The sequence below is a fragment of the Centroberyx affinis genome, unplaced genomic scaffold (genome assembly GCF_046629955.1).
Source record: "Centroberyx affinis isolate AG114_WGS23_722 - 3 ecotype Tasmania unplaced genomic scaffold, CSIRO-AGI_Caff_v1 ptg001577l_1, whole genome shotgun sequence".
NCBI classification, from domain to species: Eukaryota; Metazoa; Chordata; class Actinopteri; order Beryciformes; family Berycidae; genus Centroberyx; species Centroberyx affinis.
In genome coordinates, this window is record NW_027280027.1 from 162464 (window position 1) to 190000 (window position 27537).

The 27537-nt window shown below is 44.1% G+C and overlaps 2 protein-coding genes across 2 annotated transcripts in view; one reads left to right on the top strand and one right to left on the bottom strand.

Annotated features, from left to right (window-relative positions):
* Positions 1 to 301: 301 nt before the first annotated feature.
* Positions 302 to 18766, bottom strand: creb5a (cAMP responsive element binding protein 5a). The gene is made up of 11 exons (XM_071527805.1): positions 18691 to 18766; positions 16304 to 16370; positions 15490 to 15583; positions 13263 to 13372; positions 12533 to 12789; positions 9816 to 9942; positions 9441 to 9512; positions 3381 to 3725; positions 3015 to 3293; positions 2348 to 2456; positions 302 to 1315 (listed from the first exon to the last, which is right to left on the bottom strand). The coding sequence occupies exons 1-11, from the start codon at positions 18705 to 18707 to the stop codon at positions 1179 to 1181; spliced, it is 1614 nt and encodes a 537-aa protein (XP_071383906.1). The 5' UTR covers positions 18708 to 18766; the 3' UTR covers positions 302 to 1178.
* Positions 18767 to 24211: 5445 nt separating this feature from the next.
* Positions 24212 to 27537, top strand: part of jazf1a (JAZF zinc finger 1a) — an 11536-nt gene continuing 8210 nt past the window's right edge. The window contains exon 1 of the mRNA XM_071527824.1: positions 24212 to 24337. Within this exon, the coding sequence (XP_071383925.1) occupies positions 24223 to 24337 (115 nt within the window). The 5' untranslated portion in view covers positions 24212 to 24222. The remainder of the gene's footprint in view (positions 24338 to 27537) is intronic.

A 27537-nucleotide genomic window follows, 5' to 3' on the forward strand; every position in this document is an offset into this window, starting at 1 on the left:
CCATTACTTTAACTTGGCTAAACATAAAGCAGGCTGTGGTCCACCTTCCAGTCCACTCCACTGTCATGGCAAACCACTAGCAAAAACAGTCACTAGATGGCAGACTAGACCGTATATGTACAGAATCACATTTCTTACCTCACTCTGATTACTGAGACTAACCAGCAATGGCCACTCAAAATCTTCACATAATTTATGGTACCACAAAAGATTTGATTCCTTACGAAATGAATAAAAATTAAAAAAAACAAGGAGATACCAAGAATAAGTGTTTTTATTTTAGCATTAGATTTACAGCGATTGTCAACATCTGTACAGTACAAAAAGTGTAACCTAAATAAAACTGAGCAAGGACTGGAGACACAAGTTGCGGTTTAGAAGTTATTCTAGTGTCTTAGGGCAGTTATGATAAAAAATACTTAAAAAATATCAAGTGCTTCAAAGAGATATTGTACAATCAGGTATCAAACTGCTCTCAAAGAGAGACGTGGGTCTGCTTTACAAGACTATGAAATAAGGACATCTTAAAATAAACAAATATTTTTCCTTTTTTTTTTTTTTTACAAAATACACAACTGTATTTGTTTTTTTACAGTCTGCCTCTGGATCTAAAAGAAGGTATAAGGTGTGCGCTTGCACTTACTCAGTTGAAAAATACAAACTAATACATAATATAGGTCTTGTTAGGACATAGTGCAAGATATAAGAGCAAAAGGTTCCGAAATAAAGTGTTATGATAGTGTGTGTGCTTACAAATACATAGTCGATGGGTAGCAGGCAATGGTCAGATTGTTGTCAACAGAAACAGACATTTTGTGAACATAATTTACATAGGATCCAGGTGCCACGTTTTCCATCTCAATTTTTAACAGTAAATGATTCAAGGCTTTTAGAATTAGTCGTTTTTGCACCTGTCATGGAAGAGAAACTAGGCGTATGGCTCAGTATGTGGCTTCCGTCTCTTGTCTCCTCTCCAACATAAACAAGAAAGGGTGTTAACAATGTTGAAAAATACCTCAAGCGTGTTCATTTGGATTCATGAAACCACCTATCCAGTTTAAAAGTTCATCTATGTACACAGTAAAGAGGAGACAAGGGCCTGAAGCTAGGTGAGACATTTAAAGCGCAGTTATGACAGGAGGCTGTTTCAGTCTAGTAAGGTCCCTATGTGATGAGGGCTAGTGTCCCGGGTGGTGGTCATGCCCTGTGTCGCCTCCTGCAGTCGAGGAGGTGGAGATGCTGTTGTGTTGGATGGCCTGCAGATGAGACCCAGGACATGCAGGGGCGGGACTTCCTCCTGGGCTCACCCCTGCAGCTGGACACAGAGACAGCTGTCAATCACAGTCAGCGATACTGCGTGGTGTGTGTATGTTTGTCCGTTTGTTCTCTGCATTTGCTTGTATGTGTGAATGTGTCTCTGAGTGTGTGGGTGTGTGTGTGAGCGTACATGTGTTTGTGTTTATGTGGATACAGGCAGTGCATGTCTATTTCTAAGTGTTTAACCATAAGGAGAACGTCCTCAATACCAACTTTAATAACAGCTAAACAGCGAAAATGAAAAAAAACTCATTACAGTTCAGATTAAAGGAAAATATCTCTTTTATTTTGACATACGAATACTGTACATACAGGTAAATATACAACAGTAGAAATATATGAATGTAACACATGCCAATATTGCATCCCTCTTTGTACTCTAACAAAAACATAATGGATGCTTTCATTTAAGCCTCAAGGTGCAGAGTGTCTTTCAATATCTTTCATTACAGGCCAGTTACAGGTTCAACTGGTATTGAACATGAACTTTAGCCTGCCTGGAGTGCAAGATGGGCATGGTCTGCGCTTTGTTCCATGCTAGGTGCATGCGAGGCAAAATAGCAAAGTAGCATTGCAATCCATTGCATTTCAAATAGCAAATCAGTCTAGGTCCGATTCATGACATGAGTATGAAACATAAAATGGTGAAGTATTCCCTTGAAAAGAGAATAAAGAGTGCAGCGTTTACCGCTGATTGCTTCTCCATGGGAATAAGAGTGTGTGTGCTAGTACTTGGAGGTGAAAAGCAGGGATGTGCTTCTTAAGTGCTTTGTAGTTGCAGCAGTGGTGTGCCTCAAGGTACAGTACTAGGTCCTGAAGTGTTTTTTGGGGGGTTGGTTTGTCATAGCAGGACAATTACAACCATGGGCTGTTTCTCGCCTGCATATATTCACAGGGGACATTTTGGGGATGGGATAAGGTAGCCAAATTATACCCTCGGTGGAAGGTGGAGACGGCCGGTGTCAGGCGCTGGGGAAAGCTGGTGAGATTTCTAGAAAGGGGTGCGGGGTGGGGGAGGGGTGTTACTCACTGGGGTACCCCTGCACCTCTCTCTGGCGGGCGGTGACAGGACAGTCCTTGTGGGTCAGCAGAATCTGCTTCAGTTGACCCACCTCCGACCTCAGTGACGTCACCTCGTTCTGGGAACACATGAAGAAATGAGCATCAATGGAGGTTGTGTTTGTGTGTGTTTTTGTGTGTTTGTGTGTGGACAGTGTGTACCTAGGGATACCTAGGGATGAGACTGGTATATATCACAGTAAAAAAACAGTAACGGTTATGACACCGCCACTCATTTTATTATCGTGACCACTGTGATAATCGTGCTCTCGTCTGTCATTATTGATGTTTTATTTTCCACTAATAAAAATTATATTCATGTTGCTGACTGAATTGATACAGACCAGTAGCTCTTTATTTGAGACTCATTTGACTTCATGTAAATGCTGTTATTTGGATTTTTATTTGTGTTGTTTAAAACTATCCTTACAGTTTCTATAAGCTAAACCAGCATTTTATAATTTTGCTATTAAGAAAAAAGTCAACTGTCTTGTGATAGGATTCGTTTTAAAATGATTGAAGCATCTGTTTTAACAGTTTTCATGTTTTTAATAATTATCAAGATAATATTGTATATCGTGATAATTTTGGTCAAGATAATTGCACTATGAAATGTTCATATGGGCCCAGGTACCTACCTGTAGCTGCAGGTTTGTGTGCGTCAGCTCTTCAGCTTTCTTCTCCAGCGAGGACACCCACACTTTCCTCTTCTGTCGGCAGCGGGTGGCTGCGGCTCGGTTGCGCTCAAGAAACTTCTGTCTGCGCTCGTCCGGGTCCTGCTCTAATGTCCTCCTGCGACGACCGCCTCCCCCTCCTCCTCCACCACCACCACCACCACCACAGCCACCACCAGGCTGCACTGCATGCTGGGAATGGGGCTGCTGGGAGGACTGCATCTGCTGCGCCACCGGAGATACCTGCAAACACACACATTCCCTGAAGCTGACACAGGAAATATGAGATCAGGTGTTATTTGTAATATCAAAGTAATCAGTAAACTGTACCTGTGCTGGAACAGAGAGGGGCGGCACATGAGGCGAGCCCTGGTGCAGATGGGATGGCGGTGATTGGTGAGCCGGAGCGTGCGGTCCGTTCCCTGATTGGTGGAGCTGGCGGCTGTGGGTGTTCCCCAGATGCTGCGGAGGCGGGGCATGGCATCGCTGTTGGTAGGTGAGGGGCGGAGCTGGAAGCGGATGGTGATGAGGATGGTGGTGCTGCAACGGAGGTGCCTGCTGGCGCTGTGACATCATCTCCATCATGTGACCCATGGATGTCATGTGGTTGCTACTGGTGACCATTCCTGTGTGGTGTTGTTGTTGGTGGTGGTGCCCCATTGACTGTTTGGATCTCTGCATGGGGGTAAAAGGCCAAACGTTGCCTTGAGATTAATATGTCAAATACACTTGTGATGTATACTTGTAATTGTCAAAATTATTTAAAAAAAAATTTTTAGGAGTCGGTACTGTAAATCTGGTGAAAATCTAAAGTTTGGTTTTGGGATTTGGGATTATAATTCTTGAAAATGGGTGCCTCTGTCAAATCTATCATGCATCTTTTTTATGCATTATTATAGCTTTACTTGATAATGATAGGAAAGATGGGGGAAAAAGATAACATGTGACAAAGGGAGGGGAAAGATAAACATCTCATCTTTCATCTGAACTGAGTTATATTTCTGGGAGATAAACAGAGCGGTCACTGGAGCATCAGAAACTGACATTCCCATGATACCTTGTTTATTTTCACCCCTTCTCACCTAAACTGCATGATCTGTCTGTGTTTACTATGGCCTCTAGGAATGTTACAGACAACCAGTTCCCACTGTGGGATAGTTCAAGGACCTGTGAAGCAGGTATGAGTGGACCATGTAGTCACACCTTAGATTTGGGGATTAAATTATATGAAAACGATTGATTTCATCTGATTTTCACTGTTTTCTGAATCGGCCAATGCATGCTGGGATAGGCTCCAGTCCCCCATGACCTTGAATAGGAATAAGCAGGCAATGAATAGATGAATGTTTTCCAGACTCATATTCTTAAGTCATAGTTATTTGCTAAACATTATAGAAGCTCTTTTTGGATCTCAATGAATTTAAGGCACTTTTGGTCATTTATGCCTATATAATTATGGTGTGAATAATTCAGTGCAGTAATACTCCACATATTTCCAAACCTAGTGATGAATGTGATGGAGGACAAATGACGACAAATTCATGAATATTGCCACTCTATTAGGTAGGTATCATTAGGCAGAGATGGAAAAAATATATTAAAAAAAAAACCCACATCCAAATATCAAAATGGCATTCAAAGTAAAAGTTCCAACCAAAATGACACTATACAGTTACCTGATGTTTCAAAATAAAAGGGAGGAAGGTGGGGCATTGGGTGCAACGTAATATTAATTGCAGGGTTTTATAGTAATCTGATCTCTTCTAGAAAGTACTCCAGCCAAAATACAAATTACAAAATACACAAAAGTAATTAAACACATATTTCAAGTATGTTTCATTACAATACTGTCCATTGCTGTCACTATGTTCCCTACAGGCTTATTACACGTTTGGCGTTACATATGAGGAGCGCATGGTGATACGCAGCCATCGTCCAGCTCTCTCATAGTGGGTGGGATTTTTTTTTTACCGCCACCACGGACCAGGTTAGGAGGGAGCTCGGGAAGCTCCGCCCAGGTAAGGCAGCAGGCCTGGACAGGGTGTGTCCGAGAATGCTCAAAGCCTGTGCTGCCCAGCTGGGTGAGCCCCTCCAGCACATCTTCAACCTGAGCCTGAGACTGAGGAGGGCTCCAGAACTGTGGAAGACATCATGCCTTGTCTCAGTGCCCAAGAAGGGGTACCCCAGCGTGCTGAATGACTTCAGACCTGTGGCCCTAACATCACATGTGATGAAGACCCTGGAGCGGCTGATCCTCCGTCTTCTTACGCACTGGACCCCCTGCAGTTCGGCTACCAGGAGCAGATAGGAGTGGATGACGCCATCATCTACATACTGCACCGGGCCGCCCCCCACTTGGATAATACGGGCAATGCTGTGAGGATCATGTTTTTTGATTTCTCCAGCACATTCAACACCATCCAGCCCCATCTGCTGAGAGACAAGCTGGCAGAGATGCAGGTAGATGTCCCCCTGGTGACCTGGATTACTGACTACCTAACCGGAAGACCACAGTACGTAAGACTGCGGGACTGTATCTCGGAGGCGGTGGTGAGTAGTACGGGGGCCGTTCTCTCTCCTGTCCTGTTCATGATCTACACATCAGACTTCCAGTACAACTCCAAGTTGTACTGGAAGTTTTCAGACAACACTGCTATTGTGGGGTGTATTAAGGGGGGACAGGAGGAGGAGTACAGGGGCCTGGTCGAGGACTTTGTCGGCTGGTGTAAGAGGAACCACCTCCAACTGAACACCTCCAAGACCAAGGAGATGGTGGTGGACTTTGGGAAGCATGGGACTCCTGTGCGGCCGGTCTCCATTGAGGGGGTGGATGTAGAGGCGGTTCGGACTTACAAGTACCTGGGGGTGCATCTGGATGACAAACTGGACTGGATACTGAACATTGACGCCCTCTACAGGAAGGGGCAGAGCCGGCTCTACTTCCTACGGAGGCTCAGGTCCTTCAATGTCTGCAGTAAAATGCTGCAGATGTTCTACCAGTCTGTGGTGGCCAGCATCGTCTTCTGTGCTGTAGTGTGCTGGGGAGGCAGCATAAAGGAGAAGGATGCAAGGCGGCTGGACAAACTGGTGAGGAGAGCCGGTTCCGTGCTTGGCATGGAGCTGGACATCCTAGCAACTGTAGCAGAGAGAAGGGCCTTAAACAAGCTGTTATCCATCATGGATAACCCCAACCACCCCCACCACAGTACTCTGGTCAGCCAGAGAAGCACATTCAGTGGCAGGTTGATTTCTCTTGGCTATAAGAAGGATCGCTCCATGAACTTGTTTGTTCCCTGGGCCATCACGCTTTACAACGCCTCTCCACTATTCAGGGGGCTGGTCCCCCGGGATCTGGGCCACTGAGATGTATGTACAGTATATGTATGTATATACAGTATATGATGATGTATGTGTGGGTGTATGTATATATGTATATATTTAGATCTAGTTTACTCAGTTTTGTATATGCATAGTTGTCTACATACTGCAGATTGCACAGGCACTTTCTTTCTTTCCCAGTCTCTGCCAGGACTGGTTTTTATCTTTGTTTATTCCTATTTGTTTTAGTCTCTTATGGTGCTTTTTCAGAATTTTTTATTTGTACCTTCCTATCTTGTACACAAGTACACATTGGAAGCTACTGTACACCAGAATTTCCTTCGGGTTCAATAAAGTATTTATCTATCTACCACCATCAAAATTAGTAACAGGACATAAGATCCTAACCCAGGGGCCACCCCGGGTCAAACAAGGCTCCCTTGCCATCAAAGTAGCCTAACGTTTTCTCTAGATCCCCTCGATGTCCTGCATTTATGTACAAGAATGTCTCAATATTACTGAAGTGTTCCACAGTAAATAAGTAAACTGTTGCCAGCCAAACAACCCCACTTAGTCCATCATCACCGCCTCTCCTACTCCTCCCCAGCCGTGAAGACAACTGTAGATAAGGGGAATAATGTGTTCCAATAAATGCCTTGGTCTGCAGCTTGATACCTTCACACTTTATCATTCCCGCGTATCATCTGACTAAACACACTGTAAGCGCTAAATTAAACCTCATCTCACCTTTCTCCTACACTCAGCAGCGGAGAGAGAGAGAGAGAGAGGGAGAGAGGGAGGGAGGGAGAGGTCATGTTTGGAGCATGACATCACCCCCCGCCCCCACAGCACCAATATTACTATCGCTCCCTGTTACACAATATTTCTTTAAGAGAAGAAGTTTATTTTTTTCGCATCCATTCAGCGGTGAAAAAAGGGAGCACATTTAGCGGGTGCCAAGAATGAGGTCAGTGAGCTGTGTGTGCCAGCTCTACCAGCCAGCCAGCCTGCCAGTCAAACACACACACACACACACACACACACACACACACACACACACACACACACACACACACTAGACAGGACAGGGCACGGGTGTTTCAGCTCTGTTTATTACATAGAAACACCCTGACACCGTGGCCTATGATTACATCATCGATCTCTACTAGGACGGGATGACACACCAGGTTGATATTTCTGTCTGGAGGGATCAGTGAATGAAGACACATACTGTACATGAAACACTGATCCACTTGTCAAACGTTTACTTTCCACCCTTCAGACCACTCCAATAAAACGGCTGCAGAGTTACTGTACAACACAGGCATGTTAATACACTTTTTTTTACTAGTTCTAAATGCAGAGTCCTTTTGTCATACTTTGGAAATGCACAACACATCACTTCACAAGACTGAATTAGAACAGAATAGAAAAGAATACAATAGAATAGAATAGAATAGAATAGAATAGAATAGAATAGACCTTGAGAAGTTGATATTTTGAGATCAATTAATACACTTTTGGTTGGTAGCTCTACATACACAACATGGACAACATGGTACAAGTCTAGACTAAGCTAAACTAGATTGGACTGGAAAAGACTAGACTAGAGTAGAACAGGTCTTGAGGAGTTGATATGAGTAGTCTACTGTTTCCAACTAGCCCAAGGCTCTACAGTTTTCTTCTCTAGTGAGGACAGCGTCATCTTGAGTACAACCCAGTGACAAAGCTCTGCCTGTGTGTGTGTGTGTGTGTGTGTGTGTGTGTGCGTGTATGAGGCTCAGATTTGAACCAGCGACTTGAGAGGCTCTGAAACCTGAAACCACTCTTCGTTCGCTACTCCATATACAGGGTCTGTGCATGAGGTCATATCCTGTGTGTGTGTGTGTGTGTCTGCCTGTGTGTATGTGTATGTGTGTGTGTGTGTGTTGATAGAGGGCGCTTCACACTTTTCCCTCTGAGGTTTTGGTATTGCTTTTGATTTCACACATATTTTTAACAATTCATACTGTATACACCTCGACAGAGGAAATGTAAAATTCACAGTAAGGGACAGTTTGGGAGCTTGTTGACGTAAGGAAAAGAAAACAACAAGGGAAGTCAGGGAGAGCATGGAGATTGTGACTTCCTCTAATCCAGACCGGAGTGTGTGTGTTCAAGTGTAGAGTTACACTCTGTTTCCTCTCTATCCTGATTAGAAAGGAATAAGGTTTGCCAGAGGCAGAATGGGGCCCTGTGTGAGTGTGTGTGTTGGGGTTAGACTGATGCTGTATATCAGTTTGCCAATATAGCGGGACGATATTGGCCTTTTATTAAAAATCGGATATCAGTCAGCCAATACTGTCTACTTTTGATATGATGGAGGTTCCTTCCTGACCACAGCTAGTGAATGTTTTTATCATTATTATTATTATCATTTTTATATCAGATATCATTCCAGTGTGATGTGGGAGGATTTTGTTCAATTAGCTTCAGGGGTGGCAGTCCATAAAGCCTGTAATGAAATCTGCCTCACCCTGCCTAAAGAGCTGCTAACCCAGCTAATTTCATTAGTATGGCTTTCAATAGAGAGTTTCAGCGTCACATAATTGTCTAAATGCTATTTCAGAAGCTGTGGGAAATACTGAATCCTTGTAGTTTTTGAGTAAATAAAATGTATGAATACAACAATATACTAGCTATCAACAGTGTCAATGAAAAACATTTGTGTCAAAAACATTTGCACCGGTATCAGTCTTCAAGAATCGGTCGAACCCTAGTGTGTGTGTGTGTGTGTATGTGTGTGTATATACTGTATGTGTGTGTGTGTGTGTGTGTTTGTGTGTGTGTGTGTGTGTGTGTGTGTGTGTGTGCACTTGAGCATGCCTGGGCTTGTATCTTTCTTATCTGGCCACAAGAGTCTCAGCTCGTTTCATGAAAGGAGAATGCTTTCAAACTCAGTGATCAGTGACTTACTGGTCAATACTATCAACACAGATCACCTTTTAGAATTCATACTCTGCATGTTATCGCCATAGGAGAAGGAAATTAACCAAAGGAAAATATGTGTGTTTCACCCCAACTGGTCAGTACCTGAGGCGAGGAACAGGAAGGGTTGTGGGCGGGACCTGGTATGCCCATTATACCGGACATCTGTCTCTCCATCTGAAGAAAAAAAGAAAAAAAAATGACACAAATATAACCTTTCAAATCGGGGTAAGAAAAAGCTTTAACACAAAGATAACCTCAAGTATGAAGAGTTCCCCACACGGTCACATCCATCTAGAGTTTGACACTTTTGATTAATTCATCCGCAAGAGTGAAGTGATTTTTTCTGTCGGCCATGAATATTTCTGACTCGGGGTTCTTGACCACTTTGGCCACTATAGCTGCATCTATAAATCATATGCGTTGCGTGTCTGAATGTGAATGTATGTGTGTGAGCGCAAGTACAAACCCGGTACTTACGGGCATGTGCTGAGCAGATGCCCCTTGCATGGCGGGGTCTGGCAGGGTGCCAGGCATGGAGGCTGGCAGGGGTTGTCTCTGTCTGTTCCTCATGTGGAGGAGGGAGGACAGCGGCCCGGGAACCGGCCTGTGGTCAGCCACAGAGAGAGGGAGGAGTCATGCCGGAGCGCTACCCACAGCTAGAGTTTCACTAATCCAAGGGTCAGAGAGAGTTGCAAGTTGAAACATTTATAGCCGGGTCCTAATGGCAGACCAAGGTGAGAGCGAGATAGATGTGGGAGGAGTAGAGGAACATGGTGAAAAAAGTCAAGGTGGAGAAAGAGGTAGATGGAGAGAGGGATGGATGGATTGGAAGAAACATGGCATAAATGGAAGAAGTGATGAAAGAGGGGTTAGAGAGACCGTTCTCAAACTGGAATGTCTCAGGTTAAATTCTAGCAGTGTTCTTGAGTGAGACGCAGAACCTCCTACCTGCTCATTCAATTTAAGTCAGTCTGGACAAGAGCATCAGGTACTAAACTTTTAAATGAACGTGTGTGTGAGAAAAAGGGCAAAAATGGAGATTAGACAGCAACGCTAAACTCAGACGAATGACAGTGGAAAGTATGATGAGGTAAAAAAGAGAGAGAGAGGGGAATGAGAGATATGGAAAAAAGTGACAGATTGAGAGGGAGGAGAGAGGCCTAGGGATCACAGCGGGGAGGCAGAGTCCCGGGGTGGCATGTGCTGACATAACGCTTTTGGCTTGCGGCCAATCAGACGGCGTGGGCCTCCCTGGCTGCGCTGAGGTCATCACTGATGATGTCACCGCCGAATCTGGGGTATGCAGCCAATTTAACGTACAACAAAGTACAGACAAACCAAAACAGCATTTCCTAACGTAACCACAACAGTTCTACCGGGCCAACCGCCAGACACTCGGAGACTGGGTCGCTATGGAAACCGGTGGTAAACACGAGGGGAAACAGTCGGACACCCGATCCACGGCTCATTTAGCAACACTTAGCTGGTTTCACTGAGCAACATGCAGTCTAGCTTCAGCTGGCACTGATTTACTGTACCATGATCGACTGTCAGCTCTCTCTCCGCTGTCCTGTCGTGTCCTGTCTGGTCCTGGACAGATGTTTGGAGCTTATTATGTCATTCACTACTTATGGTACCTTGACTCATCTAATCAACTGCAGAGATGTGACAGAGGCCCTTTAAATACTATTTATCTATGGGCCGTGAGAAAAAATCAGTTGCTGGTGGGTCCCTGGAGGCTTTTATTTTGACGGGCCTGGGTGTCAGGGTGACAGAATAACTTTCATTTCAATCCTCCTTGGCTGCAGAGTTTTAAGAACATAAGAACTGTGTTAATCTTCTCACAAAATTCTTGACGAAATAGTTCACTAATGTGTTTTTTTTAGTCAACGATGACTATGACGAGTAGAAACTGTGTACCACAACAATATAATACATAATTTTGTTTATTTCTATGTATGATGAAAATATGACAAAACAAAAACCACTGCAGGACACCATGATCTGTTTTTTTGTTTGTTTTAATTTATTATTATTTGTTTGTTTGTAGTATTGTTTTGTTAAAAGCAAACTTATCAAACCTATCCACTCACATTTACTCTTGCAGACTTGCAAACAAAATGCATGCTCATCATTGGACACATGGTTTATTATTATCCAATCAAAGGCATCCAACAACATACAGAACGCCTGTTTGTCCATCTTGACAATGTTACCAAAAATATCAGACACCTCGCAGATGTGAAAGTGTGCAGCTCTTACATTAAAAAATAAATTGCGAAATGTCTAAATATTGCAATTGTGATCAAATATACTAGTGCTAATTTTGTATAATCTGCAGTTAAGAGCTGCTGCAGCAGGCATATTTTCATCCACTATAATGTTATTATTTTTATTTATTGTCTAAAATCATATGAATTCAATGAACTTGACATAACTGAAATCTCACGGAATTTAAAGCACATTTTCATCAAAGGACTAAGCCTATGACTACATTTAGAAATGGAGTGAAATAACACCCATGTTACATATATATATATATATTAATCAGATATTCAGATGAATCAGCATCCACTGAGTCACTGAGTTACACAAAACCAAAGTTGAAAGGTCAGGGAGAGTGGGAGCAGCTGCTGGGAGCTGGGCAGATAAACAGGAACTCTTCTAATCTGTCTGTTGAACTGGGTGATAACCAGAGAGCCATGAAGCTACACAGGCACTGAGACTCCAGTCTGGCTCTGGGTGAGACTTAACCCCGGGGGGTTACATGGATGGCTGCGCGACTGGTGTCGGTGGAGGTGAAAAGGTGGGGCGTTACACATCGATTCCCTATCTCTCTGTAAGGTCTTTCTATTTACTTCGCTCTCTCCGTCCTTTGACATTCTCCCACTCTTTTTTCCCTTCTTTCTCTCAATTCATTAGTGCACTGATAAATTATGCATGGGGAAATGTCAGTCTGTGCCAGACAGAATGAGTTATACTACCGCCAAAACAGGAGGGGCGAAGCAGGGGAAGGGAGAGGAAGAAAGGGTGAGAAAAGGCAACATTTACAGGAAATATACGTGTTTGTGATAAAGAGAGAGAGTATGGCTGCGTGGATGAATGGATGGAGTCAGATCTGTGTGTGCGTGTGCATGCTGCGTGTTCAGATCATGCCTTGATGTGTGTATGTGTGCGCCCGTAGCCATACTCACCCTGAGTGCGTGAGGGTGGAGGGGGCCTGGGTGATGACTGAGCCGGACTGGGAGGAGGACAGGGCTTGCTGGGTGGCCAGGCTACAGCTAGGGCCCATCAGGGAGCCGCGGGGCTGGGGGTGCTGCAGGGGATGGGTCTGGGGGTGGTGCAGCGGTGGCTGGGGAGGCGGGTGCTGAGGCTGGGGTGGGTGCTGGAGCTGAAGCTGGGGCTTGAGCTGATGCTGGTTCAGACAGGACGACCCATTATGAGACAGAGTCTGTGGGGGGAAATGAGAAATGAGTATCTCATTCCAGTTCAAAACACGTGCAGCGTGTGTTTTTTGGTCAGAGATGATGGTGACGATGATGTGTGTGCATGCATGCATTTATTTAGGTGTGTGTGTGTGTGTGTGTCTGAATGTGTTTGTGTGTTTGATGCCTAGCTGTTTAATTTACAGGGGAGAATGTGATCGCCTGGTGTGTCTTTCCTGCTGCAGGTCAGATATCTGCAGTCGTCTAATTGGGCCTGTCTGCTGTTATCTCTCTCACAAGCAACTGTCACTCAAAACACTAACCTGACAGACCTCACAAGCAAACATTTCTCTGCAAACTTCAGGAATAAGGCACAAGTCTGGATCGTTTGTTAACTCTTGCCTCCTAATCCTTTGGGCTCTCTTCAGCCACAGGTGGTCACAGGATAGGGGATCATACTTGTTTTCTACAAGATTTCCCATAGTCTTTATCATTTTACCTGTTTGCTCTTTTCCTCTTCTTGTGCCTGCAGAAACTCTTCCTCTATCTCCTTGAATAGACCGACCTCTTCACAGTTCCGCAAAAATCGGGTTGGTGTCGGAGTCTGGTCTGGAAGCATTACATACAAATGCAAGCGAACGCATGCACACACACACACACACACCAAAGAAGAAAGACACAGGGTCATAAAAATGGTCCTTGCATGTATCGCTGCCTTTTAGTCTGTCCTGCTTGAGTCTATGCTCTTTCTAAATCAGCTGTCATCCTGGTTGTATCACCAAGGAGACAAACAGGCCTCCCCTAAGCCGCTCTCTCTCTCTCTCTGTGATAAGATCAGTCTGTCTCCCTGGGCCGTCTAAACATGCAGGGGTCAAAGGTCAGCTGGTCTTTGTTTTGACATGAGGTTTCCTGCAGGAGGCGTGACAGGCTGCAGGACAGGGAGAGAGAGAGAGAGAGAGAGGAGGAGAGAGAGCGACTGGAGAGGTCGGAGGTCATGCTGGTGTTTACATCCAGACAGACAGCTGTTTCCATGGCAACAGACAGTGTCACCTGAGAGTGTTTTGACCAGGAGTCTGTGCAATGTATCATGGCAGCACAATGTAGAAACTGCATCATAAAATGCTTGACTTGTGAAGTCATTCATCAGGCATCTATCTTGCGTTCTCCATTAGCTTTGCAGTGGCTGTTGGAGTCTGTTTCTTCCTAATTGTTGGGTTAAAAATTCTATTTTTTCCAACTTGATTGTCTCAGTGGAATAACAACCATTACAATAGTAATTCATTGTTACATGCAGTGTGCACTAGGACTCGACAGATATGACTTTCTGAAGGCCGATACTGGTATTATTGAATTGAAGCTGCTGATAGCCAATATTTTGCGCTGATATCTTTAAGTTTGACCATTTTCATCCCAAAAAATTAGTAAGTATTCAGTGTTTTCCCAGAATCTTATTCTTGTCAGGGTAGAGAAGCCTCTGAAGCAGCATTTAGACCATCAAGGGACACTAAAACTCCCCATTTAAACCCAGGATAATGACATTCTTTTAGCAGCCCCTTAAGGCAGGGTGACCCACCCCACCTATTCAATCTGGGATACATTCAGTCTTTAAAGTCACAATGAAATGAAAAACCACAACCCTAACCCTCACCTTGTTAGATAATTTCCCATGCCATAATATACACCTAATTAACAATAAATGTCAAATTTATTTTCTTATTTACTAACTCTGTATTTTCTTGCATTTTAATATCAAAATCCCATTACTTTTACTTCTTGGAAAACAGTGTATCTTTAATGGTGACCTAATGCTGTAGCTACTAGGAGGCTTACATAAAATTCCAACCGATAAAACCATCACAGGTTTTTGAACAGTCCCGCCCCTCCGCCCCTCCGCCCCTCCCATCAAATAAAACTGCCATTTTCTCCCCAACTGGTATCCCATTGGTTTACAGTTTTGAATGATCCCTCCCTGTGTTGTGTCCCACCCCATCATCTGTTTCAACAGGAAATACATCACATTAATATATATAAACTATATTTAATAAACTGATATATTGGTCACACACACACACACCTCTCCGCAACCTGACTGGCCTAGGATTCAATCCATCTCTTTTGCACCTTCAATTCTGTCTCCCTCACCTCTTTCTCACCGTCTAAATAAAGAATAAAATATTTAAGGCTAGTGAACGACCCCCTTTCCCCCCGTCCTTCTTTTTTTTTTTTTAAACAAAAGTGGGGCTTCTATGATGGCTACCTCAGTATGCTTGGTCTAATCTGATGGGGAGTATACTGTACATGCTGCAACATGAGCAGCTCTGTTTCAGGGCACAGTCTATCTGTGTGAAGGAAGCCTGTATCAAGCTTATCTGATTTCATACTGTATAACGTAGCGTCATCATTTTTTCATCAAGCACTGATCCTGAAAAGAGGTCATCACGTACACACACACACTCACTCACACGGTCACACACACACAAAACAAACAATCCAAAGGAAAGCGTTGGAGCTTATGAGGAAGTGAAGGGGGGAAACTGTGCCAATATGGGGACTAGTTAAAAACTAAATATCGCCAGAGGATCAGAGTAACCACACACACACACTCTATACCATGACAACCAGCTTGACTGTGAACATAAGCGGAGAACAGGGTAGGCTTCTTGGTGGATGTGGGATGGAAGACAGGTTGTCTCTGTTGTTAGTGTCTTGTGTGTTGTTGGTCTGACCTGTAAAAGCGTTGTCCGTCTTGATGGCGGAGAACTTGAGGGTCATCTCATGCTTGTGCCTGTGGATCATCAGATGGTCTTCTAACTGGAAGCGCTGCAGCACAACCAGAGAGAGAGAAAGATGTGAAGAAAAGCATGCAATTGTATGACAAGACACACTGAATGAGATATTCAGTTGAATCAGTTGAAATCTCCTCATGTTACCTCTTAGCTGACTAATCCGTCATTATGGTCTTAGTCAGTAAAGAGTATTTTAGAGTATTAATCACTTGAGATGAGTTTTTTTTCACATCCTGTATGAGTTTAGTCAATATTATAAGCACATTTTTGGCATCATAACTATGTATTGGTCTCCACTGATTTATACAACATTCAGCGTCTATACATAGTTGTATTTAACTTTACAGATTTGTTGATTAAATTGAGTATTCAATTAGTCTGCAAAAGCCTAGGACTATCCTGAATATACATATATTGTGCCCACAGACGCACTTACTCACTCACACACACACACTGTACGATTAATCACATATAACTGTACAGTGTGATTTTACTCTCCACAATTAATAATAATTGAATACTGGCATATCGGCAATATTGAAACCTTTCATTTGACTTGGAAAACCTCCTTTTGTTGAAAATAGTCAAGATGTTGATACAAGATGCAAAAAGTACAGTAAGACTAGCAAGACTAATAATCATGCTTGATAATGATGACCACATAATCTAGCAAAACAATCAGGATTTTCATTGTAGCCATAACTGTGCAGCCCTAACACACACACACACACACACACACCCACACACCACTGACCTGAGAGCAGCCCGGGGCGCCGCATACGTAGGGCCTGTCCTGTTCCTCATTCATGTCACACACAAACCTGCACAGGCAGAAGAACAGAGAAGACACATTGCATGATATTAGCTTAACCTGCTACATCATCATCTGAGGTGAACTTCCACTCTCAGTTCACACCTTTAAACTAAGTGAAGATGATTTAATTCAGGAGGCAGCCAGTCATGTCAGAGTCACTCTCCATTCTGTATTTCTGCCTCCAGTGAGAGAATGCCTTCAGGTAAATCTTTCAATCTCAGCTGCTACAATACGGCTGTGCTCCTATCGTCCCGTGCCTTTATTGTGGCAGGAACCTGTAATGAGGCAGATGGCGTGGATGATGGATGTTCCACCCTCAGACAGAACCTTATCTTGTGGAAAATGATCCCTTCAGTGCCAGTGGGATTGCGACACACACTGTCTCGGGTTCTGACTGCCTGACAGCGTTACTGTATAGGTTCTAGTGATTTTTATTAGGACACATAGTAGAATACATAGATTGTTTTTTCCATCTTTCACTACTTATTATTATTAGTTAACAATATGTATGGGACCTGCACTCCAAAAGATCATCAAAGTCTTCAGAACATCATGATCTTTAGTTTTCATCTTTAGTATGTGGCAAAGTGCAAACGTTCCAGCCTACTATCAGGGCCTCATCATGACATCAGTTAATATTATGAGTGTAATGAAAGGATGCATGTTTCCCATACATAACATAATCTACACAAGAGAAAGCAAACAGGTGAGTGAGAGACAAGCAAACCAGTGAGAAATGTCTGAACTGGAAAATTGTAAGTACAAATAGAGACAAGAACGCAACGGCAAAGTCGCCTGCAGCGCTACCCCAAGCTTGACCCTGCATGTCGGCTCTCTGGTGGAGATATGAAACTGGCCAGTTGGGGGTGGAGGGGGTTGGTTTTGGTAATTATGACTCATTTGAAGTGCTGCTGTTGCTGCTACTGCTGCTGCTGCTGCTGGCCCATCATTTTCCACTGAGAGTGAGGGAAGCCGTCAACTCTGTGACCTCAGGCATTCCTCCGAGCCGTGTGTCAGCACACAAGATTCACACACTTGTATCGAAGACCCAGAGGTCAACTGGGCGACCCTTCCTTGACTTTCATCCTCATACATACATGTACGCTCAGGGATAATTGCAAGGAGGAACAAGAAGTGAAGTGATAAGTCAGTTTGGGGGGTGATGGTGATGAGGATGAGGATCGGTGTGTATCAAATTTATGATATCCACCTCTATAAAGACACGTAGACACATGTTCACAGGCACACACACGCACACACACACCCTGGTGCTCTGAAACTTTTGGTTCGCGTGAGCGGATGGCGCTGAGAAGACAGTAAAGTGGGACCTGATGTTATGGGAAAGAGTGAGAGCTTAAAGAGAGGAGCGAGAGAGGGCGAAAGTACATGCCTCCATAAGAAATGGATAGTGACGGGTGGAGAGTGACATCGGGCCGATGGAGAGAGAGGGACGGAAAGGGCAAATGGCGGTGAAGGATGGAGAGAGAGAGAGAGAGAGAGAGAGAGAAAGGGGGGAGGGCACACTGAATGGAAGAGAGGAGAAGGAATGAGGGTGGGAGGTGTCAGAGGGAGGGAGGCTGTACTGTACTCCTGACAGGTTTGAACCTGCCTCGGCCCCCATTTTCCAGCCCCCCCCTCCTCCACAGGCAAGTAGAGGTGACTTCATAGGTGTGTGTGTGTTTGTGTGTGCTAGAGAAAGAAAAGAGTGAGCAAGAGAGACCACAAGAAAGGGCAACAGACAGACAGACAGATAGACAGAGAGATATACAGATAGATAGATAGATAGATAGATAGATAGATAGATAGATAGATAGATAGTAGGTCAGTCAGTCAGTGAACTTCTCCATCATCATCATTACCATCACCACCATCATCATCATCATCATCATCATCATCATCATCATCCACATGTCTTAGCACCTGACAGCAGTGTAACGGAATAGCTTATTTTTTCCTATCAGCCCTCTTTTCAGCAGCGCTTGTCCTACAGTAGATTAGCAGAGTCAGCACATTACCAGCAAAACCTTCTGTCAGTGTGGTTACATCAACCGGCCTGCAGAATGACGTCAGTCTTAATACATAAATCCAACGACAGACCCAACAACATGTTGCCAATACAAGATGGATTAGGTCAGTGTTGAAACAAATTAAAATGTTAGGGCAACTAAATGATTATTTCTCCCTCATCGCTGTCATTGCTCTACACTCATCATCATCATCACAGCTGGGGTATGGTGACGCGCGCACGCGCAAACACGCACACGCACGCACGCACACACACACACACACACACACACACACAGAGTTTAAAAAAGTTGGAAAATCACCTGTGGGTATGGGCCATCCAAAATATCCAAAATAATCCAACTTCAGTCCCTCACTACTTCTCTAAGTTCCCATGTTTGATGGATGAACGTCAACATCAAACCTTCCGCGCCGGAGCTTGGAGCTCATTCAACTCAAAATAGCGGTTTTAGACCAACAAATCCTCCGACAGGCTGTCAGTCCCAGCGGCTAAAGAACATGACCCGATGTGTATCGCTCCGTAAGCAACCTGTCCAACTCATAAACAAGCCAGACTCAGCACGGCTGGGGAGTGCAGTCACACCCCCCAAATAGACATTCGCGCTCAACCCGTCCGCCTGATGATGAGACTAAATGGGACAGCCAGCTAGCAAGTGCCCCCGTTAACTTTCCGGCAGCGTTAGAAAATCGTATTCTCCAAACAAAAACAGTCCGACGAACTCTGGCCAGCGTCAGCAGAGCGCTTCCTGTGGAGTTTAAACAGTTTTGTGAATGAAAGTTAGTTGCGGAGGCTTACCTACAAGTACAGAGGGACAAGCGGCGCTCGAGAGAGGAACCACGTTGGACTGGAGCGAGATTACAATACGTTCTATTTACAGAAGCATTACATCACCCCCCGGTGACGTCACGTGGGATTCCTGAACTTCTAAATCATTGCGGTCCCGTCCGGAGAGGGGTGGGGGTGTGGGGGGCGGGGTTTTAACGATACCGGTAGTCTCGGGGAGGGGGGGCGTGCGGTGAGGGAGAGAGAAGAGAACGGGACGGCGGACCGGACTGACAGACGGGCCAGACAGACACAGATGCCGACAGACCACACCAACAGCAACGTGACGGGACACGGGACAGGCCGGTAGGACGGAGGGGGCGGGCGGTTGAAGGACTGCTTTTTCCCCCCTCCGGTGTCTGTCTGAAGCGGGACGTCCCGAGTCCCGACGTCTATATCAAGTTTATACGCGAAAAATTAGTTAGCTGCCAGATTTTCATAACTTTTTCATAGATTTTGTTGTGGTTACAATATTATGGTGTAGGTTTTTATCAAAATGCTATAAAAAAAAAAAATACATAAGCTACGGGCTTGTAATGAAGTGCGAAGTGAAAGTAGGCTATGTTCTGTCCCAACAAAATAAAACTAAGAACATGGTGAATTTGTAAAAGACAAAAAATTAATAAATAGTAATAGCCTACTATACTAACCATATTACTTCTAGTACTACTTCAACAAATAATAAATTATTATGGTTATTATTATTATTATTTGTTTGTTTATTTATTGTTATTTTATTTTAAATAAGTGTGTATCTAAATTGCAGTTGACTCATTATTATTACTGATTCTTATGGAAAATTATTATTTTTCCACCATAGCTTAGACAAAACCTTCCCATCACCATCACCACATCCACCCTCACTAAATATCTCCTGAGCTCAAGCCATTGTGGTAGGAATGAGAGGTGAAATGAGTAACAGAGCTCCTTGGAGTAAATAAGTGATGACCAGGGAACAGAGTAAGAGCGGTCTGTCTTAACAGAAAGTGGGGTGAGGGGCACACAGTTATGTTATTTTGCAGAAACAGCTTTTCAGTTAAAGGAAAATGCCCTGCGTTATGTTGTTATACGAAAAGGAGACCTGTTATGTTCTGTTCATGTTTTTCAGTTAGGGAACACTGAAACATATGCTTATATCTGCATAGACTTGAAACATTTTCTGTTTCCCAGAACCAAAAGGTGGCCAATGTTATGAAATTTGAATAACCATTGGCCTTCTAAAATTGCATAAATTACACTGATTAAATATGATTGCATGAAATCACATTGGCCATAGAGAAGAAGAGGAGCATTTTTGGCCATTCACATCTCCACTGAGCCAAACCATGGATTAATGTGTCTGCCATATTTGGTCAGGCTTTCCGGTGCTCCAGCAGTGCTGGACTGAACAGAGGAATCTGGTTTTGTTGTGGTTGAAGTGTGAAACCGGACCAAACCCTACTGACTCATCTTCCACCAATCGGCTAAAGTATGCTAATTCCGGTGGCCATGGCAACAAAAAGAAATAGGAAGTTGTGATGATGTCACACTGGGTTTCTAGCTCTTCCCCCATGTGGATGTGAATCACTGAGTTGTCTTTTCGGTGAAGATGCGGGATGTTTTACAGCGTGTGAGGGCCTGTGTAGAAAAAGACACTGAGAGTAACATAATCACACTAAGTGTATGACGGCAGCCAGGAAGTCTCTGGCTAGCGCCCTGAAGCAGACAGTGCCACTGACATTACAACTGCCTCCATAACTCAATGGCTATTACCAGCCATTAGCATCTGGCATCTTCACCTTGGCTTGGCTTTTAACAGCCAAAATGGGAGCTCTAGACGGTCCAGAGCTGCTCACTCAGGGTCTGATGTCACCTTGTCTGTAAATATGTGGTGTTTAAGGTCAAAGGTCAGACAAGCTCACTGACCTCAGTCCCCCTGCAGCATCACCCTCACGGCGGGTAAATCGCATATGGTTCAGTTGCCTTGCTGTTTCAAGATGTAATAAACAGTTTTGATACGTGGTAACACAGAGTAATATGATATGTGGAATCACAGAGTAATCTCAGAGATTGAAAAAAAGTAAATGGGATCACTGGCACACTTTTTGAAGAGTATCCTGAGTATCAATATAGTGACAGTGACTTATTTTGTAATCTGATTATGTAATGCAAGGGGTACAGTTAAATTTACATGCACTGCCCTCACATGTAGGTCTCATTGAAAGCTGGGTGCTGGTGTGTGTGTGTGTTTATTATGACTTTATTAGGTCTGTACTATACAATATGTGTACATCTGAGCTGTGTATTGGTCACAGCATGCCCCTACTGGCTGGATGCTGTCTGTCCTCAGTGAATGGGACCATGAAACCTACCCCAGATAATCAGATAATCCATACTACTCTGTAATCTATCCCACACCGTAATCTGGCGCGCCACCCACAGACACTGGCCGAATAGATCAGATGATGTCATGCACCATAAACTCAACTCAACCGCTCTCTCTCTCTCTCTCTCTCCCCCCTTTAACAACAGATGCTAGCACTTCTCATTTACGTAATGGTGTTAGGAACTGCGTCACTGTCACAGTTCTGATGCACCATGTGTGTGTAATGAGTGTGTTTATGTTGAGTGTGTGTCTGCGTGCTTGTGTGTAAGAGAGAACATCTGTGTTATGCTGGTGAAGTCACTGAATTTCTCTACTGTACGTGTGCGAGAGGCAGTGGACGGTGGTGATGTCATGTTGTTTTGTGTGAGTGCGTGTGAATTTGTGGTGCGTGTGCTGTAATGGTTGCTAGTTCGACTGCTTATTTGCTGCAGTGGGTCAGAGGGTATTTCATGTTTGGTGTGTGTGTGTGTGTGTGTGTGTTCTCACATGCTTGGATGGACAGAGGGTGGTTGGAAAAAGAGTGCGTTCCCGGGTCTTAAGGTTGTTTACTGAAGTCACTGGCCAGTGGTTTATGACAGCCATTTTAACGCTCGATTAACAGCTCCAACACAGGCCAACCGGCCCTGGTTAGCCAGCCCCAATGATTTAAGGACATTCTCCTTTCTCTCTGGGAGGCACACACACACACACACACACACACACACACACACACACACACACACAATAGTTAAGTTCACTCCTCTTGACCACTGAGTCATTATGGGAAACATTAATCAGTAAACTTTATGGATGTAATTGATTCTGCTGTCAATGGGTTATGCAACAGCTATAATTTAAATATTGATACACACACACGCGTGCACACATACACACACACACACACACAAACAAACACATACACATGTGCAGCTATACTAGTAACCCTTTATTTTTGCCAATGATGAATAGATGGAGAATCATCACAAAACCAACATCGTTTTCAGTACTACAAACAATGCGTGATCTTCAGAATTCAAACAATTCCATTGAGGTCTGTTTTGAAGCAGTTGTAAGTTGCTAAAGCACTGACGCAAGAGTCAGTGTTTTATAAATCTTGAAAAAATTTGGATCCACCCTAGCAACATAGCAACAATGGGTATTTCATAACCCAGGAAACACAACCTGACAATCACAAATTCCATTCATATGTATGTTTCAAATAATAACAAACATTGTATCTTGTAAACACTTAACTGAAAATTAATGTCTGGAAAGATTTTAATCCAGCAACTATTTACCGTGGTGGAGAGAAGAAACAAAAAAAGAATATGTTTGGAAGCTTAAGAAGAATTCAGTTTGTTAACATCTGTTCTTTTCACATCTGTTCTTTTCACAGTTGTCATTCTGGCACTCGGATGCAGCAGTTCCTATTCTTGACCTCCCTCAGTGGACTCTAGATGAGCCGGGTCACCAGGAGATCCGTCCCTCCTCCAGACCTGCCCACACAGCATCGGACAGAGAAATTGGGTGGGTGAGTCCATGACCTACTGAAATTATGAGAAGAAGATTTTTGATGACTTGTTTTCTTTTTCCCTTTAGAGAACCTAAGATTCAAGGGAAGGTGACCCCACTGCCCAGCATCCTAGATGTGGCTAATCTTCCTGTCTATCACCTGGAAGCACCTCTGCCAGGCGCTGAGCATGTTAACAGGCATCAGCCATTACTTAACAGCTGGAGACCCTGTTTTGTTGTCCCTATGCCAGCTGGTGGGTGCCAACCTGTCTATCCTCCAGCTGCACCTCTGGGGAAGTTTGCAGTGGGGCACTAAATTCACCCACTTCAAGGAGATGAAGAAACTATTATTGCGGTCACCTCGGCATAAAAAAGGTGACAATTAAGCACCCACAAGCTACAGTTCAACATAATCAATAGGAGCAAGAATCACAAAGTGTCTGTAGGTATACTCATAGAAAATACCATGACATCTGAAGAAGCTGACAAAAAAGTAGTTCACAGCATTGGCCTACATTCTGAAAGCATTTTCTCTGCAATAAAAAGGTCTCCAGTTTTTTCATATGTGGTCGATGTTATTTCTGTAATCACCTCATAATTTATATGTGAATGTCCAAAGATAGTCCAATAGCCGTTGTCCAACTTGATCAATATGAGCAAGTAGCCTACAAGCATGTCATGACACCTGAATAAGCTGACAAAATAAACAACAACATTATGTTCATATGTTATGTTCATTCTCTGCAATTAAAAATGCCTCCACATTTCGCATATGTGGTTGATGTGCTGATGTTTTGAATCTCTGCATAAATGTACATGTGAATGCACATAAATTAGATAAGATTTAACTCTGAATGACTCATTTGCGTGTGGGTCAACACTTAAATAATATCCACAACTAATAATAGTCACAGCATCGGCACCGATAACAACAGGTAGGCTGGCCGTGACGTAAGCTTCTCTCAGCCAGCCCTCCCCACCCCCACCGTCCCGCCTGCCTCCCAGCTGCGTCCGCCGCTGTCCTGTCTGGCCGCCCGGTGTCTGCTCCGCCGCTCCCCGCTCTGCCCCGCTCCCACCCCGAACCCGAAGCCTCTGCCTCCTCGTACACCTCCCCGGCTCCCGGACCCCCCCAGTGAATGCACCAGCTCGAAAAATATGACGGGCATCGCCGCCGCTTCTTTCTTCTCTAATTCCTGCAGGTTCGGGGGCTGCGGTCTGCAGTTCGAGTCTCTGGCCGAGCTCATCGTCCACATCGAGGACAATCACATCGGTGAGTCGGGGTAGAGTGGGGAGACGGAGCTAACCAGCTAGCTGGTATTAGCTAGCGCCCTAGCTAGTTAGCTAACACAGGCAGGCTCAGCTTGCATTCCGCTATGCCTGCTGCCTGCTCTCCGTCGAGGCTCGCCTCATTCGCTGTTAATCACCGATATGAAGCGTTCACTTTTTTGGAATATAGTAGTTGTGTACGAAAGGGGAGGAATAGCTTGTTTTGCGTTGCATTATGATAGTTATCGTATTGCAGCGGTAACTATCATACGAGGGCCGCATAGGTCTCACCATAGGTGAAACTAGCATCCTGACCAGGCAGCGGTTTCAGAGCTAACATTACAGGCGAGTCAGTGTTTACGTTTCCAGGCCTGTGTTGTTGCAGTGCAGCCGGGCTCCTCTCGCACTGGATGTGTATTGAGCAGCTATGCCAGTCTATCGCTTTTGTCACCTCAAGTGTCTCAGCGCATCAAGACATCACCTTTTGCAATGCCTCCCGATAATGTTGATGTCACCTAACTGTTTTTGACGCCGTGTTAATTGAATGCAGTTGTGCCACTCGTGCAATGACACAATCAAGCTTGTTTTGCATTATTTCTTGTCTGTTGCGAGTTTTTTTCCCCTTTGCACAAACCAACTTGTTGCATTGCTGCAGTTTCCACATCTCTTCTGTCAGTAAAGCCTCTGGTAACCTGTCACCAGGGATGCAGCGTAGGCTAAACTTCATAAAACCAGTTTACCCACCTTTTTGAGACTGACATCAATTTGTATAATATGAAATTCAGAATATATATCATAGTAACTTGTATGAAATGTATGTAAGTTATATGAATATATGGTCTTTTAAGGAAATACATTTACATCAACTGTGAAAATATAATTGATTTAATTAGTGGTTTAGTGATTATTGATCACCAACTGGAGATCACAGTTATTTTTATTTATTTATCACTACATCACTGCCTGTCACATGATTATTATTATTATTATTGTCACAGTATTATCATGTGATTACTCAATAATTAATTTGATAGTAATTTTTTTTATTGTACTGACAGTAGTTAATAACTGTACCTGTTAATTATATTGACTGCAGCCATTGACTGCAGCCATAGAGAAGCAGAGATCAACCTCTCACTTCTACTTAAACAGCTAGCGTGAAATAATCCACTCTGGTGGATTAGCCTATAATCCACCATAGCAGATTATATTATAGTTGCATTTAAAGAGTTGTGAACCACAAAAATGGAGCATAACACTAAATAATGAGTAACAAAGTTGACTTGGGCTAATCATTATTAGTGGCATGAATCCATCCTCAGGAGTCTAGGAAAGAGGGGCGGAGGGGTATAAATGGATGCTTCACTGAGCCAGTCTCCATGGCAACTGGCTGTCACTGAAGGGGTTGGGGGCAGTTTATTGGCCGAGGGATAGCACACCTGCTGTCTCACTAACAAAGGACGCTCCCAAGCAGCCAGCTGTGGTTGTGATGACACCCAACGTGATGTCACGTCACATCGGGACAGGACGGTTGTGCTGAGATTTTAAAAGGGGCTGCATTTTGTGTGTGTGTGTGCTTTTACGGGTTGAGAAGGAGTGGAGTGGTGATTGGGGGTTATGTGGACTGCTCATTGCCATACCATATGCTCCATGGATCGCTTCCAAATTAACCAAAGAGGGAAATTAACACCTCCCACTGTCTGCCCATGAATGCACATGTGATTGTGTTTTACATTACCTATTATATATGTGACAGAGAGAAGTTCCATATAGCCCAATTGTCCCTCAATGTAACCGTATACTAATGCAGTAATGAGTAAGAGTGCTAGGCTTTATCTCATGGAAATAGAAGGATGGATATTATCCTCCCCATCACCCAACCCAAACTGCACACACACACACACACACAGACACATGCGCCCCATCTGGCTCTTAGTTTGACCTTTGACCCCCAGCAGTCAGCTGAGCAGAATGGGGGTCACCAGTCAGATCACAGGGGTTAATGAGTTCCCCCTCTGCTCGCTTTACAGAGACTGTTATCAGCAGCATCGAGATCACACAGTCTAATCAATACCGCTCCCAGATCAGTTACCACAGGGATAAGCAAGACAGATGGAGGGGATTGAGGTGGGGGGTGGGGGGCTAGTAGCTTTTGGCTTTGGCTCCTCCCCTTTCTTTTTGAAGTGGTGCAGTGGTGTGATCAATAATCAATCAAAAGATTAGCTAATTTGACACTACTAGCTCCTTCATCACGTGAGACGTCAGACAGGCTGTATGAGGCTTTGTGGATAATGGATTGCTTAGCCTTGATTGTGGTCTATCCTGCAGGGTGCAAATGGATTATGATAAAGCTGGCACTAACTGTTATTAAAGCCATAAATCAGATAATCTGGAGGTGGTAAAAGGCTTGTACTAGGGAACATAAATGGCAGTAAAAGCTAGTCAGTGTGTCTCAGGTCAGGGTGCAAATATCAGCGGTGCCTCGTCCTACAAAAAATATGGTCGTTACCACAGACAGCGCTGCCCTCTTGTGGTAGAACATCCCATGTGCTGGCTGCATAAATGAAGACATTTCTGCCTTTGGGTTGGCCTCCCCAATGTATCTCAAATATCCCAACGTGTGTCTTATCTTGAATCCATCTCTCCTCTATAGGTCTACCTTTACAATGACTTGAGCATAGCTGGCAAGACTGGATGAATCTTTCATGATCCTTCCCATGGGGAAATTGGGTAAGGTCTGGGTCTTAAACCTTGTCCTAATCCTAAAAGAAAGGAGAGCAGTGTTTCGAAAACCTGCCCATGTTGTTTAGATTACAGTTGAATGCGAAAGGAAATACCCTCGGTGACCTATATTTTGCTGTGTTTATTTGTTGTCGAGGGCTTTGTGTGGTGACTGTAGGTCTGTGGAATGTAATGATGTCATCCTGCCTATCGGTGTGTAGGGTAGCGTTCTGTTCTCCTCACCTGCACAAGCACATACCTGCCTCTTACCTCAACAGAGAGACACAGGGAGGGAGAGAGGGAGGGAGGGAGGGATGGAGAGGAAGACAGGGGGCGGATAGAGATTAAAAGTGAGGAAGAGATTTGAGAGACAAGGTTGGGAGGGAAAAAAAGAGAGGGAGAGCAAAGGGAAATTCCAAACATCTCAGCTTTGCTTGGACAGTATTTAAAAATAAGCTTGGATATTTTTATGGTAATCGGTTT

What these genes read in the sequence shown, in the direction of transcription:
- creb5a (XM_071527805.1), bottom strand. An exon ending in AAGAGGAAAAGAGCAAACAG is followed by an intron (nt 12,790 to 13,262) that starts GTAAAATGATAA and finishes TTCCCCCCACAG; the next exon opens with ACTCTGTCTCATAATGGGTC. An exon ending in CTTCCTGTTCCTCGCCTCAG is followed by an intron (nt 3,726 to 9,440) that starts GTACTGACCAGT and finishes ACCCCCATGCAG; the next exon opens with AGATCCAAACAGTCAATGGG.